Source organism: Microtus ochrogaster, chromosome 18 (assembly GCF_000317375.1).
Source record: "Microtus ochrogaster isolate Prairie Vole_2 chromosome 18, MicOch1.0, whole genome shotgun sequence".
In the NCBI taxonomy this organism is placed as follows: Eukaryota; Metazoa; Chordata; class Mammalia; order Rodentia; family Cricetidae; genus Microtus; species Microtus ochrogaster.
Genome location: NC_022020.1, coordinates 15,654,775 through 15,668,065, shown reverse-complemented (window position 1 = coordinate 15,668,065; position 13,291 = coordinate 15,654,775). Strand labels below are relative to the sequence as shown.

Below are 13,291 nucleotides of genomic sequence, written 5' to 3'. Positions count from 1 at the left end.
GCCTGCCTCTGCCTCCCGAGTGCTGGGATTAAAGGCGTGCGCCACCACTGCCTGGAACTTTTTGTATCTTTAAGGGAATTCAGGTTTAGTAGTCATCATTTAAAAATTTTTCAGCCAATCAATGTTTATTTTTTGATTAGATAAACAATACATTACAAAGCTATAAATAGATTAGCAAGTATAAATAAGACTTTAAGAATTATCTCACGCAAACGTGTACTTTTTTTTTTTTACAATTAAGACTATTACTCTGTAATGGCCCACCCCCCAGTGTTTGTGTGTGTGTGTGTGTTTCACTGGAGATTAAATCCAGAACATCTTACATGTTAGTCAAACATTCTATCATAAAGCTGTATCGTTAGCTCCTTATTTTACCTTTTATTTTGAAACAAATTCTAAGTTGCTCAGGCTGGCCTTGAATTCACCCTGTATAGGCTAACCTTGAAATGATGATCTTCCTGTCTCAGCCATTTGAGTATCTGACATCACAAGCCTGGGGGATAAGGGCTAGTGTGCCATAAGTGTAGTTTGGTTGGTAGAATGCTTACATAAGCATGCATAATTCTCTGGGTTCCATCTCTAAAACTACATATACTGGCTATAATAACACACAGCTGTGATTGCGGCATTCAGCAGGGAGAGGCAAGAGTTCAAGGTCATAAATGGGGTTGGTTTGTAAAGTGAGTTCAAGGCCAGCATAAGACAGATGAGACTTTGACTCAGAGATGGGTAGTGCCTTTTAATACCATTTTATTTTTATTACCTCCCTAAAAAATGAAAAAGTGGTAGAATTATGTATGAAAGACTTGCACTTCACTTAGATGTAATTCACATGGTCATTCTCTCTGCTGATTTCTGGTGGTCTCTTTTTTAGTGCATTTTGACCAGTAGTAATTTTCCACTTGTTGCAAAACTGAAACTTCTTTACTATGGGTGAAAGCTACACTTATTTGAAGGTATGAGGATAAGCATTTAGAATACAGTTACAATATATTAGTTTGGGAAAATGGCAACAAGAAGGTCCTTATCTTGAGTGTATGACCTCTCTAGCCACAGGTTATTGGCTAGGTTTACAGTATCAGGCTTGAATTTCCTCCTTTTGGTGTTCTTAAGTCCAATTAGACAAAGTTGGCTGCCCCCCAAGATAAAGGTGCCACTACTGAACCACTGTGGATTTTTTCTAACCCAGACAATGTTGTGTTTCTTGGTGTTAACAGGTAGATAGAACTATAGATACTTTTCTCCCTTAGCAGCTTGCATAGCACCTTGGGAGGCAATGATAGAAAGTCCTTTGGGAGGAGACTTCCAGGTCAGTCCCATCTCATTCCCTCCAAGTCCTGTGTCCACAGTACAATGGGCCTTCCCTTCAAATTCTGGGGAGCAATGAAGGACAACAGCAGCAGTCTATGTTGTGTTAGGGATCTTTTGGACTCCCCTAACCAACCAACTCCTGAGGTATTTCTTGTGCTTGATACTAGGGTTTTCACTAGGGAGTCTATGGTTCTTGGGGTAGAGTATTACGACCCCAAGTGTCATAACGTCATTTAACTGTGTGTGTGTGTGTGTGTGTGTGTGTGTGTATGTATGTATGTATATGCATGCATGTTATATATAATTCACATAAACATAAAATAATATGATTTCCTATACCATTTTCAAACCTCCCAGTGTTAATTATTCCTTCTACTTCCTCTCCCTCTGTATTGCCCCTTTTACTCCAGTGTTGTCTATATTCTATGCAGTGCTATGAAGGAAAATCTCCCAAAGATGTCCTGAAAAGAGTTGCCGCAAATGCACTGATGTCACTTCTGGCGGTCAGCAGAAGAGCGCAGAAGCATGCTTTGAGAGGTGATCTTCAGCATCAGTTGTTTCTATGGCATCTTGACAGTTGTATTTCCTGCTGCTTGTTTTTAATTTTCTTTGAACTAAAAATGTAAAGAAATTATAGTAAAATCTCAATGACATTTAAAAAGTTTTTAGCAATTCAGTAATCATTGATTTACTTTTTTATTGTCTCTAAAATTTGTTTTATTTTTAAGTATGTTTTATATGTATTTCTGTTTGTGTGTGAGTGCGTTCATGTGGGTGCAGTTGCTTATGGAGGACAGAAAAGGGTATTGGATCCCTTGTAGCTGGAGGTCCAGGGTGATGTGAGCTGCCTGGCGTGAGTGCTGGGAACTGAATTCAGGTTCTACCCAGCCCTTTCTCCAGCCCCACATTTATTGATTTTCAAATACAATAGAGTATGCTGGAATACAGTGCCTAGGAAGCACAGGACCTTTGAGTTTAACCCCCAGTACTGAAAAATCAATTAATCAATAAAACAGAGATGATACTTATAGATTGTGTGTTTCTATTTACATGTAATGTTACTCTAGAGGCTATATATAAAGGAATTTCAAGCTTTAACCTATTACTCAGCTTCATATTATTAGTGTATACACTAATTATTATTTAATAATTGTTAGTGTATGCATCCACGTTTTATGTCTCTAATACACACAAACATAGTTTTTATGGTACGGTAAAGATAATAATATCCACTGGATAGTATTTTTATATAGATTTTCACACTTCAGGGTGATGGTTTCTCTTCTGGACATCAGGGATTACGGATCTGAGGGGTAAAAGAAAGTAATAGGAACACAAAACCCATCAGTCCAACTAATGACTTGCTGCTAAGATGAAGCATGCAGGCTGCAAAATATAAAGTAGATCTGACACTCTCACAAAAATAAAAACGAGTGGCCTTAGTATTGTGCTCTTTCCCCCCTTTTAGTTATTATTCTCCCGCAGATTGGATTTGTACAGGCACCCATTGACTTGATTGTTAACCCCTTCAGAGATGGAATGGCTCCTGACTATCACAGGTTTTTTCTCTCAGCTGATCTCATCGAGAACTGCATGGAGCAGATGAAGCACATCAATGCACAGCTGAACCTGGACTTGCTGAGGCCTGGGAAAGCAGCGCTGAAAAAAAAGGTGACTTCAGCCTTTGAATTCTTGCTTAAGGGTGCATGGATAAAGTAATCCTGTCTCCATTACTCTCCTGCTTACAGTGAGCACAAGGTAGAAATCAATGACTTAGAACATAGGAAGAGGCAGTTTAGTTTCTGAGATTAATTCTCATTTGAAAATCTTTAAGTGAGACTTACATCTTATTCTTTCTTGTTATGCACAATTAAAATATGTATATTTACATGATATAGTGCAAAAATATTTTATACAATGGAGTATTTGAATAAAAGCAAGTTTTCTAGGGAATGAAATCTGTAACAACTATAATTTATTTTATGTTTATATGTTAGGCACAGTTTGTACATTTCAAATTTATTATGTCACGAATAAACACTGTAACGACATGGTCACAGAATCCTGCGATTGATGAGGTAATCTCCTTTCATGATTCCCAGATGTTTGTTCTAGCATTGAATTGCTTGACTGAATATATAAATTATACTTTAATATAACACTATAACATAGTGGCTATATATTACCCGTGACTAGCAATAATTGTGACCAATAACATTTAGACTACCTTTTTCTAGAAAATGAATGTATGTATAATATTTAAATCTAAAAATATGTATTCTACTTATTATGTAGAATATATTATATTAAACTAATATACATAATACAATAAGAAAGAGAGAGAAAGTAGCTATGTAGATGTAATATTTGTTGATAAAGTTCTCAAAACAAAACAGAGGTCTCAAAAAATGATAAAAAAAAAAAAACCCAAACATACAGAAAAGCATATGACAGCAAATGCTGACATCAGTGTGAGGAAAGGAAAACACTCATTCACTGTTGTTGGTGCAGCCAGTCTGGAAATCAGTGTGCGGAATAGTTTTTCTGTAAAAACTATTAAGCAATCAAGAAGGAAGTATAGAGATGGCTCAGTGTTCAAGAATACATACCACTCTTTCAGAGGACTTGAGTTTAGTTCCAGAGGATCCAGTGTCCTCTTCTGATCTTTGGATGCACTACATTCAAATGAACATACCCACACATAGACTCATATATGTGTGTGTGTGTGTGTGTGTGTGTGTGTGTGTGTGTGTGTGTGTGTGTGTGTGTGTATAATTTAAAAGTAAGGCTAAACAAATCTTTAAAAGGAAAGACAAAACTTTAATAGTTTAACTGATACGTGGTAACAGAATCCGTGTTTAACAGCTTCTTTTCCTGCTTCTTATTTTCATGCCTAGCCAAAAGTGCTGCTTCATCATTGGGACAGTGAGCCAGTACCTGATGTGAAGGAAAACCAGTCCATACTTGCCTTTTACTTTATTGGGATGAAACATGGAGGCTATTATATATCTGATTTCCTCCATGCTTGATGAGACAGAAATAGCTTTTTTGTGGTGCACACACTTCTTGAGATATGGTCACCGAACCTTGTCAGTTTTTATAAAGTGTTGGTGGTTGGGCGTGATCACAGCACAACTGCAGTGTACTGTGACCATAAAGGAGGGAGTTACTGTTTCCAAAAAGCACTGCATTCCTGTTTTTCATCTTCTTTTCTCTGTGCAGGAGGACGGCTTTATCAAAGAGCTAAGCATTACCATGCAGCTCCTAAGGAATTGCCTTTACCAAAATGAAGAATGTAAAGTAAGTAGAGCTCCGTGGAGTGTTGATAGCAGTTCAGGTAGTGTATTGCTGAATTTTTATATGAGGTAACATAGGAGGAGTAGCGGACCCTCTGAATTCTCTTGTTTAAGATGTGTACCTGAATGTTTCTTAAGCTCAGAGTTAATTCTCAGAGCTGGATGCATTTGATCATGTTGTCCTTCAGCACTAATTACACTCTTATTTATATCAAAGCTTGAACATCATAATTAAGCCATAAATTCTGAACCCATCCTTCATTCTATATTGTTAGGCATTTAGATTTTCTTTTTGACTACAAGGGAGTAATAAATGGCTGTGTCTTAAGAAGTGAAGGTTTTTAAAAATGTTTGACAAAATGGTTATTCAAAGGGAGTAAAAGATAGTATTTATAATTATAAAGAAAGATAAGCATGCATCCTGCTTCAGACTTGTTTTGCTCATTGTGGTCATGTCACCTAAAGGAAGCCCCCTCGTCCATGTCTGCTGTCTTTTGTGGCCTTTGCACAGTCCTCTTTGAGAGCCACTGAGTCTGCTCTGTCTCTGAGTATTGGTTCTGCCCACTTCAGCAATCGTGATGGTACTATTGTGTGGCAGAAAGTCTGAACTCTTGAAGTTGGTCCATCTGGAGTGACCTCACTTTTGAGGCATTAGTGTTAAAAAACTGGTAAGATAAAGATCAATTGAGAAATTTCTTTTGCTCAGTTTATATATATATAAATTTGTTCAGTTTATATGGTAAAACTGGAAAAAGCATGTTGTATCTGGAGAAACATGGTAAACATGTATTACTTAAGCTATAATAAGTAAGATACATATAATTATTTTAAAATTAAGTATTTATTTATACATTTGTGGTGTATGGCCCTATAGGCTCATATATTTGAATGCTTAGTCACTAGGGAGTGGGACTGTTTAAGAAGGACTAACAATGGACAATTATTAAATAATAATTAGTGTATACACTAATAATATGAAGCTGAGTAATAGGTTAAAGCTTGAAAGAATAATTGCATTACTCTTGAGTGTAAATATAAATCTGTGGGACAGAAATCCTTAATTTTTTCTTATTCCAGCTTAGGAAATATGTCCTTATTACTAATTATTAATTGTTAGGGTCATAACTCATAATTAAATCACCTTCTGCCACCTCACCATGGTTTATGCACATGTAACATTAAGGAGTTTTTATGTTGAATAGATTGTATGGCCGTGAGGCAAACGAACCTAAACAGTGGTTAGGACTCAGGAGGGCGAACTATGATACTCACTATGATACTCCAGACAAAGATGATAAGGTCTTTGAAATGTAAAGGGGTGTATAGTAAATCTGAAGAGTTGACATGAAAGAAGAACCCTGTAGAACGATTTCCAGACCCCAACTTAAGCTGCTTACAGTGTGGTAGTAGACAGAGCAGAGTGCAGGGAGGAGGCTCCCAAAGCTCAGGCTTGCCCGTGGGTGTGCCGCGTAAGCCTTTGGGAAATTCAAGTGGAGAATCTCTTGTAGCAGAGTTTTATGGGCCTGACGAGCTATACATTCTGGCAATAGTAGAAGTATGTAATTGATATTTGTACCCAGGATTCTAGTTGAAATTTACCAAGACGGTATATTATAACAGCTTTGGTAATGTATTTGGAACACATGTAGAGAAGGTAGGAAATCAGAGGAGTGTAGATATAAGGCAGAAGGACGGAAATGAAAACAAAGAAACTTGTAGTAAGTGCCCCAGTGCTGGAGAGTTTGGCAGCCACAAAGGTTAGAGTGGTCTCCGTGAATCATCAGACAGGAAGTAAACTGAAGGAGCTGAAGGTGAAATGCAAGAAATGGACATGACAGCAGTGAGCATTCTTTCCAAAGCTAGGTCATTGCATGACATAAGTATATTTGGTGCTACTACTGTGTAAACCACTTTAATATCATCAGAGAAGTAATCAGAGAAATGCATAAGTTAACGACTAGTTCATAAAAATGTCTACATTTTTTATTAACTGATGGAAAGATCAAGTCCCTGAGGAGACAGGAGAGTCATGTTTCTGAGGGCAGATGAGTGTATTAGTTTCTGACAGGCAGTACTGATTCTCTGCCAGGCAGAAGGAAAGGATAAATGGATGAGAGAACAGATATCTGTGGGTGGAATGGAGGAGAGATGAGAATTCAGACCTGATGGTTTCTTTCTTTGTGAAGTGAGTGGGACTGAGTGAGAAGAACAGTGAGAAGCATGAGGAAGACCACTGGGAGTAACTTCAAAACCCAGAGTATCAAATATTTTATATGACTTTCTACTTCATCCTACTGTTTGGTCCTTTGCGCTCTGAAATGGTTGTATAATTATGTACCTGAGGACTCTAGTTCATGTGGGTATAGAAATTTCCTTATAGTTCTTGTTTTAAAAAGATACTCCTGCACTTCTGCAAGCAACTGTATCCTATCTACAGTATTGTCCCAATCTTAACTGATTTTTAATAAAGCCTAAGTTACTTAGAATCTGTTCAAATTACACAAAAGTAATCATTAGCTTCTGGTACTTATATACATTAAAGATAATCTTAGGAGTAAAAACAAAGTCACTTCCTCTTGAATTCTCTACTTCTCTCTCAGTACCATCCATCCATTTGTAGTTTGTGGCTACTGACTAGCTGGTAACCTGTCTGTTGTGTGAGTCTGCACTTGTGTTGGAATCTGTGCCTATGTCTGTTGCCTCACGTGTATGTGTATCTGATAAATTCCTCTGAATTTATTGACCAACCTAGAAAACATGGTGTGGGAAGGAATGGGTATTCTTTACAGAGCTCTTTAACAGTGATTGATAGTTGAAGATGTTACAGACTGCAGCTGACCCAGAATAGTACTCAAAACTACGAACTGACATCATCAACTTATATCTATTATATGTTGCTTCCATTTTTTTTTTGTGACAGATGCTTATTTTGAAGTTGCTGCCAACCTATTGACTGTTTTCAGCAAACAATTACCACCGCACACACATTTATTATTCGGGGTTACTTGGGGCATGGAAGAATACATAAAAGTTTATGCATTTAAACTGGTTGTGTGAGAAATCCAAGGGATACATTGTTCTTTTACAGGCAGGTTAAACTTAAATAGTCCATGCACACAGTAGGACAGCAAATTAAGCACATAGTCTTAAATAATTTCAAAGGATATTATTTACTTGATCTGGAGGTCTGGGCAAAGTTCAACCTTTTTGGGGTCAAGTTCTTTTTTTCCTGAAAATTGTGTCTCCTCGTGTATACTATATGCACATTAAAAGAAGAATAAAAGCAAACTTGATTAGAGTATTTTCTTGACTGCAAATCTCTGACCATGTCTGAGTCTTTTGAAGAGTTTATGTTTTGCTGAGGAATAAACACTTTCCTGCATATCTTACATGTTATGGAACCTGTTTTCTATAGTTCTCTCACTGACATATGCGAGTCACCCTTCCTGAGACTGAGCAGGCTCCCGAGCAGGGCCGCCCAATGTGGAGCACTATTGACTGGGAAAGGGCCCTCCTTATATGCAGCAAAGATGAATTAAACTATTGACTTATGGAGGTGACAACTAATTGAACGTAATTTTGCATTTCAGATGTCCAGACTAATGACTGTTCTTCCCTTTCTGAAACAGGTGGCAGCTCTTGAAGCGCGTCTTGTGCCCGTTCTGCACTCTCTTTGGCCTTGGCTTTTGATGGAGGATTCACTGATGCAAATTGCCTTGCAGTTGCTTTGTGTCTATACTGCTAATTTTCCAACTGGTAACTAGAATCAAATGTTGTTTTCTCTAATAAATTAAAATGCTAGTTTCATGTGATATTATTAAGCTGGACTAGAAAAATATGCATGTTGATGTGTTTCTCCTTATGAGTGTATGTAAGTCAAAGGCTCTGGATCTTATGACTCCAGACCATTTTAAGAATATATTTGTTGGCCTGGCAGAGTCACTGGGTAGTTCAGGAAGTACACTGTCCTGATTATATAGCTATGGGAAACTGTATACAGTGAGAACATCCAAAGGGTGAAAATTTGTGAAAAAGACAGGTGAAGATTAGAACCATTATCGATTTTCTAACAGAAGACAAGCATGACAGAAGTTAGTTTAAGCTACTGTTGTCCTGAGAGGGGACAGCCCATCTCCAGGGTTGAATGTACACATCAGCATTAGGCTTTCAGTGCTTATTTGCAAGTGTATAGGTGGATGACCAAGTCATTTTGACAGACTTATATGCTTACCAGTTTGTGTTTTTAAAAACTAGGAAGTGGAACAGAGGCAACTCTGTGACAGGCTTTTTCTTTCGAAGGTTGCAGTTCTCTCTGTTGGTCCAATTATGGACAGTCTGTTCACACTGCCCACAGAGGCGCCCCCAGCAGCTCCCTGCTACTGTGCATCCTGAAGCTGGCTTCCCAGATGCCTGCAGAGAGCAACACCATTCAGCAGATGGTTTTTATGTTTCTCTCAAACCTGGCCTTATCTCATGACTGCAAGGGAGTAATTCAGAAGGTAAGTACTTAGCATTTCCTATATGTCATAAAAGAATTGTTTGGCAAAATAACTCTGTCAATCAAATTTTATAAGTCATTTTCTAGGACTGCTTAATATGATTTCAGGACACTTTGTTTTAAAGGTTGGCAAAAGAATTAAGAAACTAATCATTTAAACCAGTTTGGGAGGCACTAAAACTGAAGCAGGAGTAGACCCTGATTATGCCCCTTCTAGTTATCTCATTGCTTTTAAATTGTGTTTTGTCTCAAAAACAGTGATTTAATAAAAAAAAACACATTGGTATCATACAAATAATATAATTGATCTGTGCATAGACCAGTCAAACAGTAACAATGTATGTTCATATTATGGTGACAGAAAGCTGTATAAAATCAAAGCCCTTTGCCCCTGTTTCATTTTACATCTTAATGTCATAAAGTGCCATTATATGAGGATCTGCAGTTCTGAAGCTTCACTTCTTACACTAATTCTAGCTGAGTGTATAAAGGAAGGGACTGAGTGAGACAAATCTAGTACACATGTACAGGGCACAGAGCATCATTATTGCTGTATATGAACAGAGTCCTTGATTGTGAATTTTAAAATGTGAATATTATCAGATATTATCAGACTATCTGTTACTAATGACAATGATTTGAATTTTTTTTTTTTTTTTTTTTTTTGCTGCTTGGAGGTTAGATAGGATTTGTAGGAGTTAAGTATCCCCTTCTACTGCTTCATGTCTTTTAACCCTGAAAGATAATTTAAATATAGTCACCAAATAAATAGAAATGGCTCTCTTACTTAGGAAATTGATTTATTGGTCTTACTGTGGAAATATTTTCAATAATTTATTGCTCTCAGCTCACTCTGGCTCATGAGTGTCCTCATTACATTTTCCAGAAATTTCTCAAGTCTGGTGTAGTGTTATCCAGAAGTCAGCCTTGGTGGGAGCATTCACACCGTGTGACTTGGCATATACTATAACCAGTGCTCTGTCTCACCCTCACTCAAGCCAGTTCAGTTTATTTACTAGCATACAGCTAGATAATTTCTTCATGTATGTGCTAATATTTCTCTCATTCATTTATATGAGTGTATGTGCATATTTATATACGTATATGCCATGTATTTGAACACATATATATGTGTATTTGAATATATTTCTTCATAAATGTTTCCATATATATATATATCTTTGTGTATACATGGTTCTGAAAGACCATCTTGAGACAGATATATGGGATTACCTTCTTCAAAATGAGAGGTATGTACTTGTTCATAAGTTAAATGAGAAAACACTTGTAACTATATTGATCTGAAACAACTTCACTTCTGTCAGACTTGTTAACTCCCATGCAGGGTGGATTTGGGCTTTGTTTCCTTTCCTCCCACAGGATATCTTTAATGAGTAGCAAAATTGCCAGAAGGCCAATAAGAAAGGTAACTCAGGAGGCCAACTCTGAATTATTAACCATAATAATTGAGTTGATTATAGTTTATTTCATCTATTATCAGGAAAAATATAACAGGTATAAAATGTAATCACTATTTTGTTCTTGCTTTTCCATTTATACTTGGAAATGTATAGATGAAGCATTTGGAAGAAAAAGAAATTAAAATTAGGGAAAAGAATATCAAAATACTAGTTAATTGGATACCAAGGGATTAGAAAAATAATGAATAAGACCTGAAAAGAAAATAATATTCTGTGTTTACCCACAGAGCAATTTCCTACAGCACTTCCTGTCTCTGACATTGCCCAAAGGAGGAAGTAAGCATCTCAGCAATCTGGCCATTCTGTGGTTGAAGTTACTCCTGAATATATCGTTTGGAGAAGATGGACAACAAATGATCCTGAGGCTAGATGGCTGCTTAGACTTACTCACAGAGATGAGCAAGTACAAGCATAAGACCAACCCCTACCTACCTCTGCTGATTTTTCATAACATTTGCTTCAGTCCTGCTAATAAGCCTAAAATCCTGGCTAATGGTAAGTAACCACATTGTGGGCTCATTTCACACGTGTTATGATGTTTAGTTCATTCTACTCACAATAAAACACAGAGTAGCTCTATAATTTCCTGCTGTGTTCAGGAATGGGTCTAGCTTCTGTGTGAACCGACAGCTGATGCCCCACTGGATACATTAGGTGGGGGACAGCTGGGAAAGAACAGTCGTGGGCAAGGGTGCTCCAGTCATAGCCTTTGCTTCTCTCCGTCTCTTCTTTATCTGCTGTTATTCTAGTTCCTCCTCATTTCTTATTCATTTTCCAGCAAATGAAAGCTTTCTGGAGCAGCTGTTCCAGTTGTAACTCCTGCTCTTCACCCTGCCAGGTCCCTCCCTTCTCCAATCCTACCTCTCTCCTTAGCATGATCACTGTCTGATGCACTATGAATTTTATATGGCTCACTTTTTGTTTTTATGCCCTTTACATTGATACATAGGCTGTTTAGAGTCAAGAGGTTTGTGCCTGTCAACAGGAAGCACTCCTTAAGCATTTAGTAGTTGAGAGAAATCCTGACAGGCAGAGTTGAAAGCCATAACCAGATAGGGAAATTAGCCTTCCAGGCTTAATTCTCTGAGAGGAAGTATGTATATCTGGAGGCAATTCAAAAGGACTCCTGGAAGAGAAAAAGAAACAAGGAAGAAATTGGAGGAATCTGTTTCTGCAACCATAACTTGTCCAAGGTTTCTGTCCTGCCTGGTTCCCGCAACCGTTAAGTCCCAAAGAAATCACACAGAGGTCTGTATTAGTTATAAACTGATTGGCCCATTAGCTCAGGCTTCTTATTAACTCTTATAACTTATATTAGCCCATTATTCTTGCCTAGGTTTGCCACGTGGCTCAGTACCTTATCCAGCTAGGCAGTCACGTCTTGCTTCTTGTGTGGCTGGGTCAGGACTGCGTCTCTTCCCAGAATTCTCCTGTTCTCCTTCACCTGCCTCTATTTCTTGTCTGGTTGTCCCACCTATACTTCCTGCCTGGCTACTGGCCAATCAGCATTTATTTAAAATATAATTTAAAGAATACAGACCATTGTCCCACACCAATAACTACCAAGTAAATGGGTATAAATTTCATGTGGAATTTTATAGAAGACACCCTATTGTGGTGGGGGAAGAGGCCGACTTTAGCTGCCCATCCATCTGGACTTGAATGCCCCTTTCATTTTACAGCTTCTCTAAAACTCACAAAATACTTCCTCTTTTACTGTAGTAAGAATGAGATTATAAAGACACAGAAAGTACCTAGCCTTGTTGCTAGTACATAGTAGATAATATATTAATCCTCCTTTCCTTCCATGCTTTAAACCTATTTTTTCTCAGAGACTTTACCACCCCAAGTTTTCCAAGTTAATAGAAATGACACTGTGCTCATGTTTTGTGTGCATATACAATTTAGGTACAGCAAAGAGAGATAACTTAGGAACAAGAAAATTATTATCAAAGTATTATTCAGAATGCAACAGAGAACTAGAAAGATGAGAAATGATTAAAAGCATAAAAGTTAAGTGATATAGCAAATACCCTGAGGCAATCTAATATGTTTTAATAAAATCCTAAATGAAGACCGAAAGAGAATGGGGGTAAAGAGGAATAATGCTTATTTCTTTTTTGAGCAGGGAAAGAAAGGGTCTATTTCAATCTTGTAGCCATCAAGAAAAGCCAAGACTACATGGTGGTGTAGCAGAGAGCAGTGAGTCAGACCAATGACTGTGGCAGTGAACATTTGTAAGATAAGATGTATGGCCTAAAGGGCCTACTGTGTGACTCAGAAGGCCACACTAGCTTCCATGGCTACATTTTCCATTTTCTTTCTCCTTCCTTCCTTCCTTCCTTCCTTCCTTCCTTCCTTCCTTCCTTCCTTCCTTCCTTCCTGTTTGTTTATTCTGGTTCTGGTCTTGGTTTGTCTCTTGGTTTTGTTTGGATTTTGTTTTTTCTTAAATTTGGTTGTGATTTGGGTGGAGGGCAATTGCAAGGAGATGAGATAAGTTGGATCGGAATGCATGATGTGAAATCCGTAAAGAATCAATAAAAAGTTATAATTTAAAGACAAGAGAGAAAGAAAAGCTAAGGCAGGGATACTAGGCATGAACTTGGAGCAAAGCCACAGAGGAATTCTACTTACCTGCTGTTATTCTTTTGGTCCCTGCCCTAGCCACGCCCACTCCTTTTAACCTCTGACAGCCCGGGATCGCT

At 37.7% G+C, this 13,291-nt stretch overlaps 1 protein-coding gene across 2 annotated transcripts in view; it reads left to right on the top strand.

Annotated features, from left to right (window-relative positions):
• Rttn (rotatin) overlaps positions 1–13,291 on the top strand; it is a 135,438-nt gene that overhangs the window by 113,031 nt on the left and 9,116 nt on the right. For both annotated transcript variants that reach the window (XM_005355846.3, XM_026783587.1), the window contains exons 41-46: positions 1,743–1,848; positions 2,885–2,982; positions 4,534–4,611; positions 8,237–8,363; positions 8,907–9,106; positions 10,814–11,081. In XM_005355846.3, coding sequence (XP_005355903.1) covers positions 1,743–1,848; positions 2,885–2,982; positions 4,534–4,611; positions 8,237–8,363; positions 8,907–9,106; positions 10,814–11,081 — 877 coding nt within the window. The remainder of the gene's footprint in view (positions 1–1,742; positions 1,849–2,884; positions 2,983–4,533; positions 4,612–8,236; positions 8,364–8,906; positions 9,107–10,813; positions 11,082–13,291) is intronic.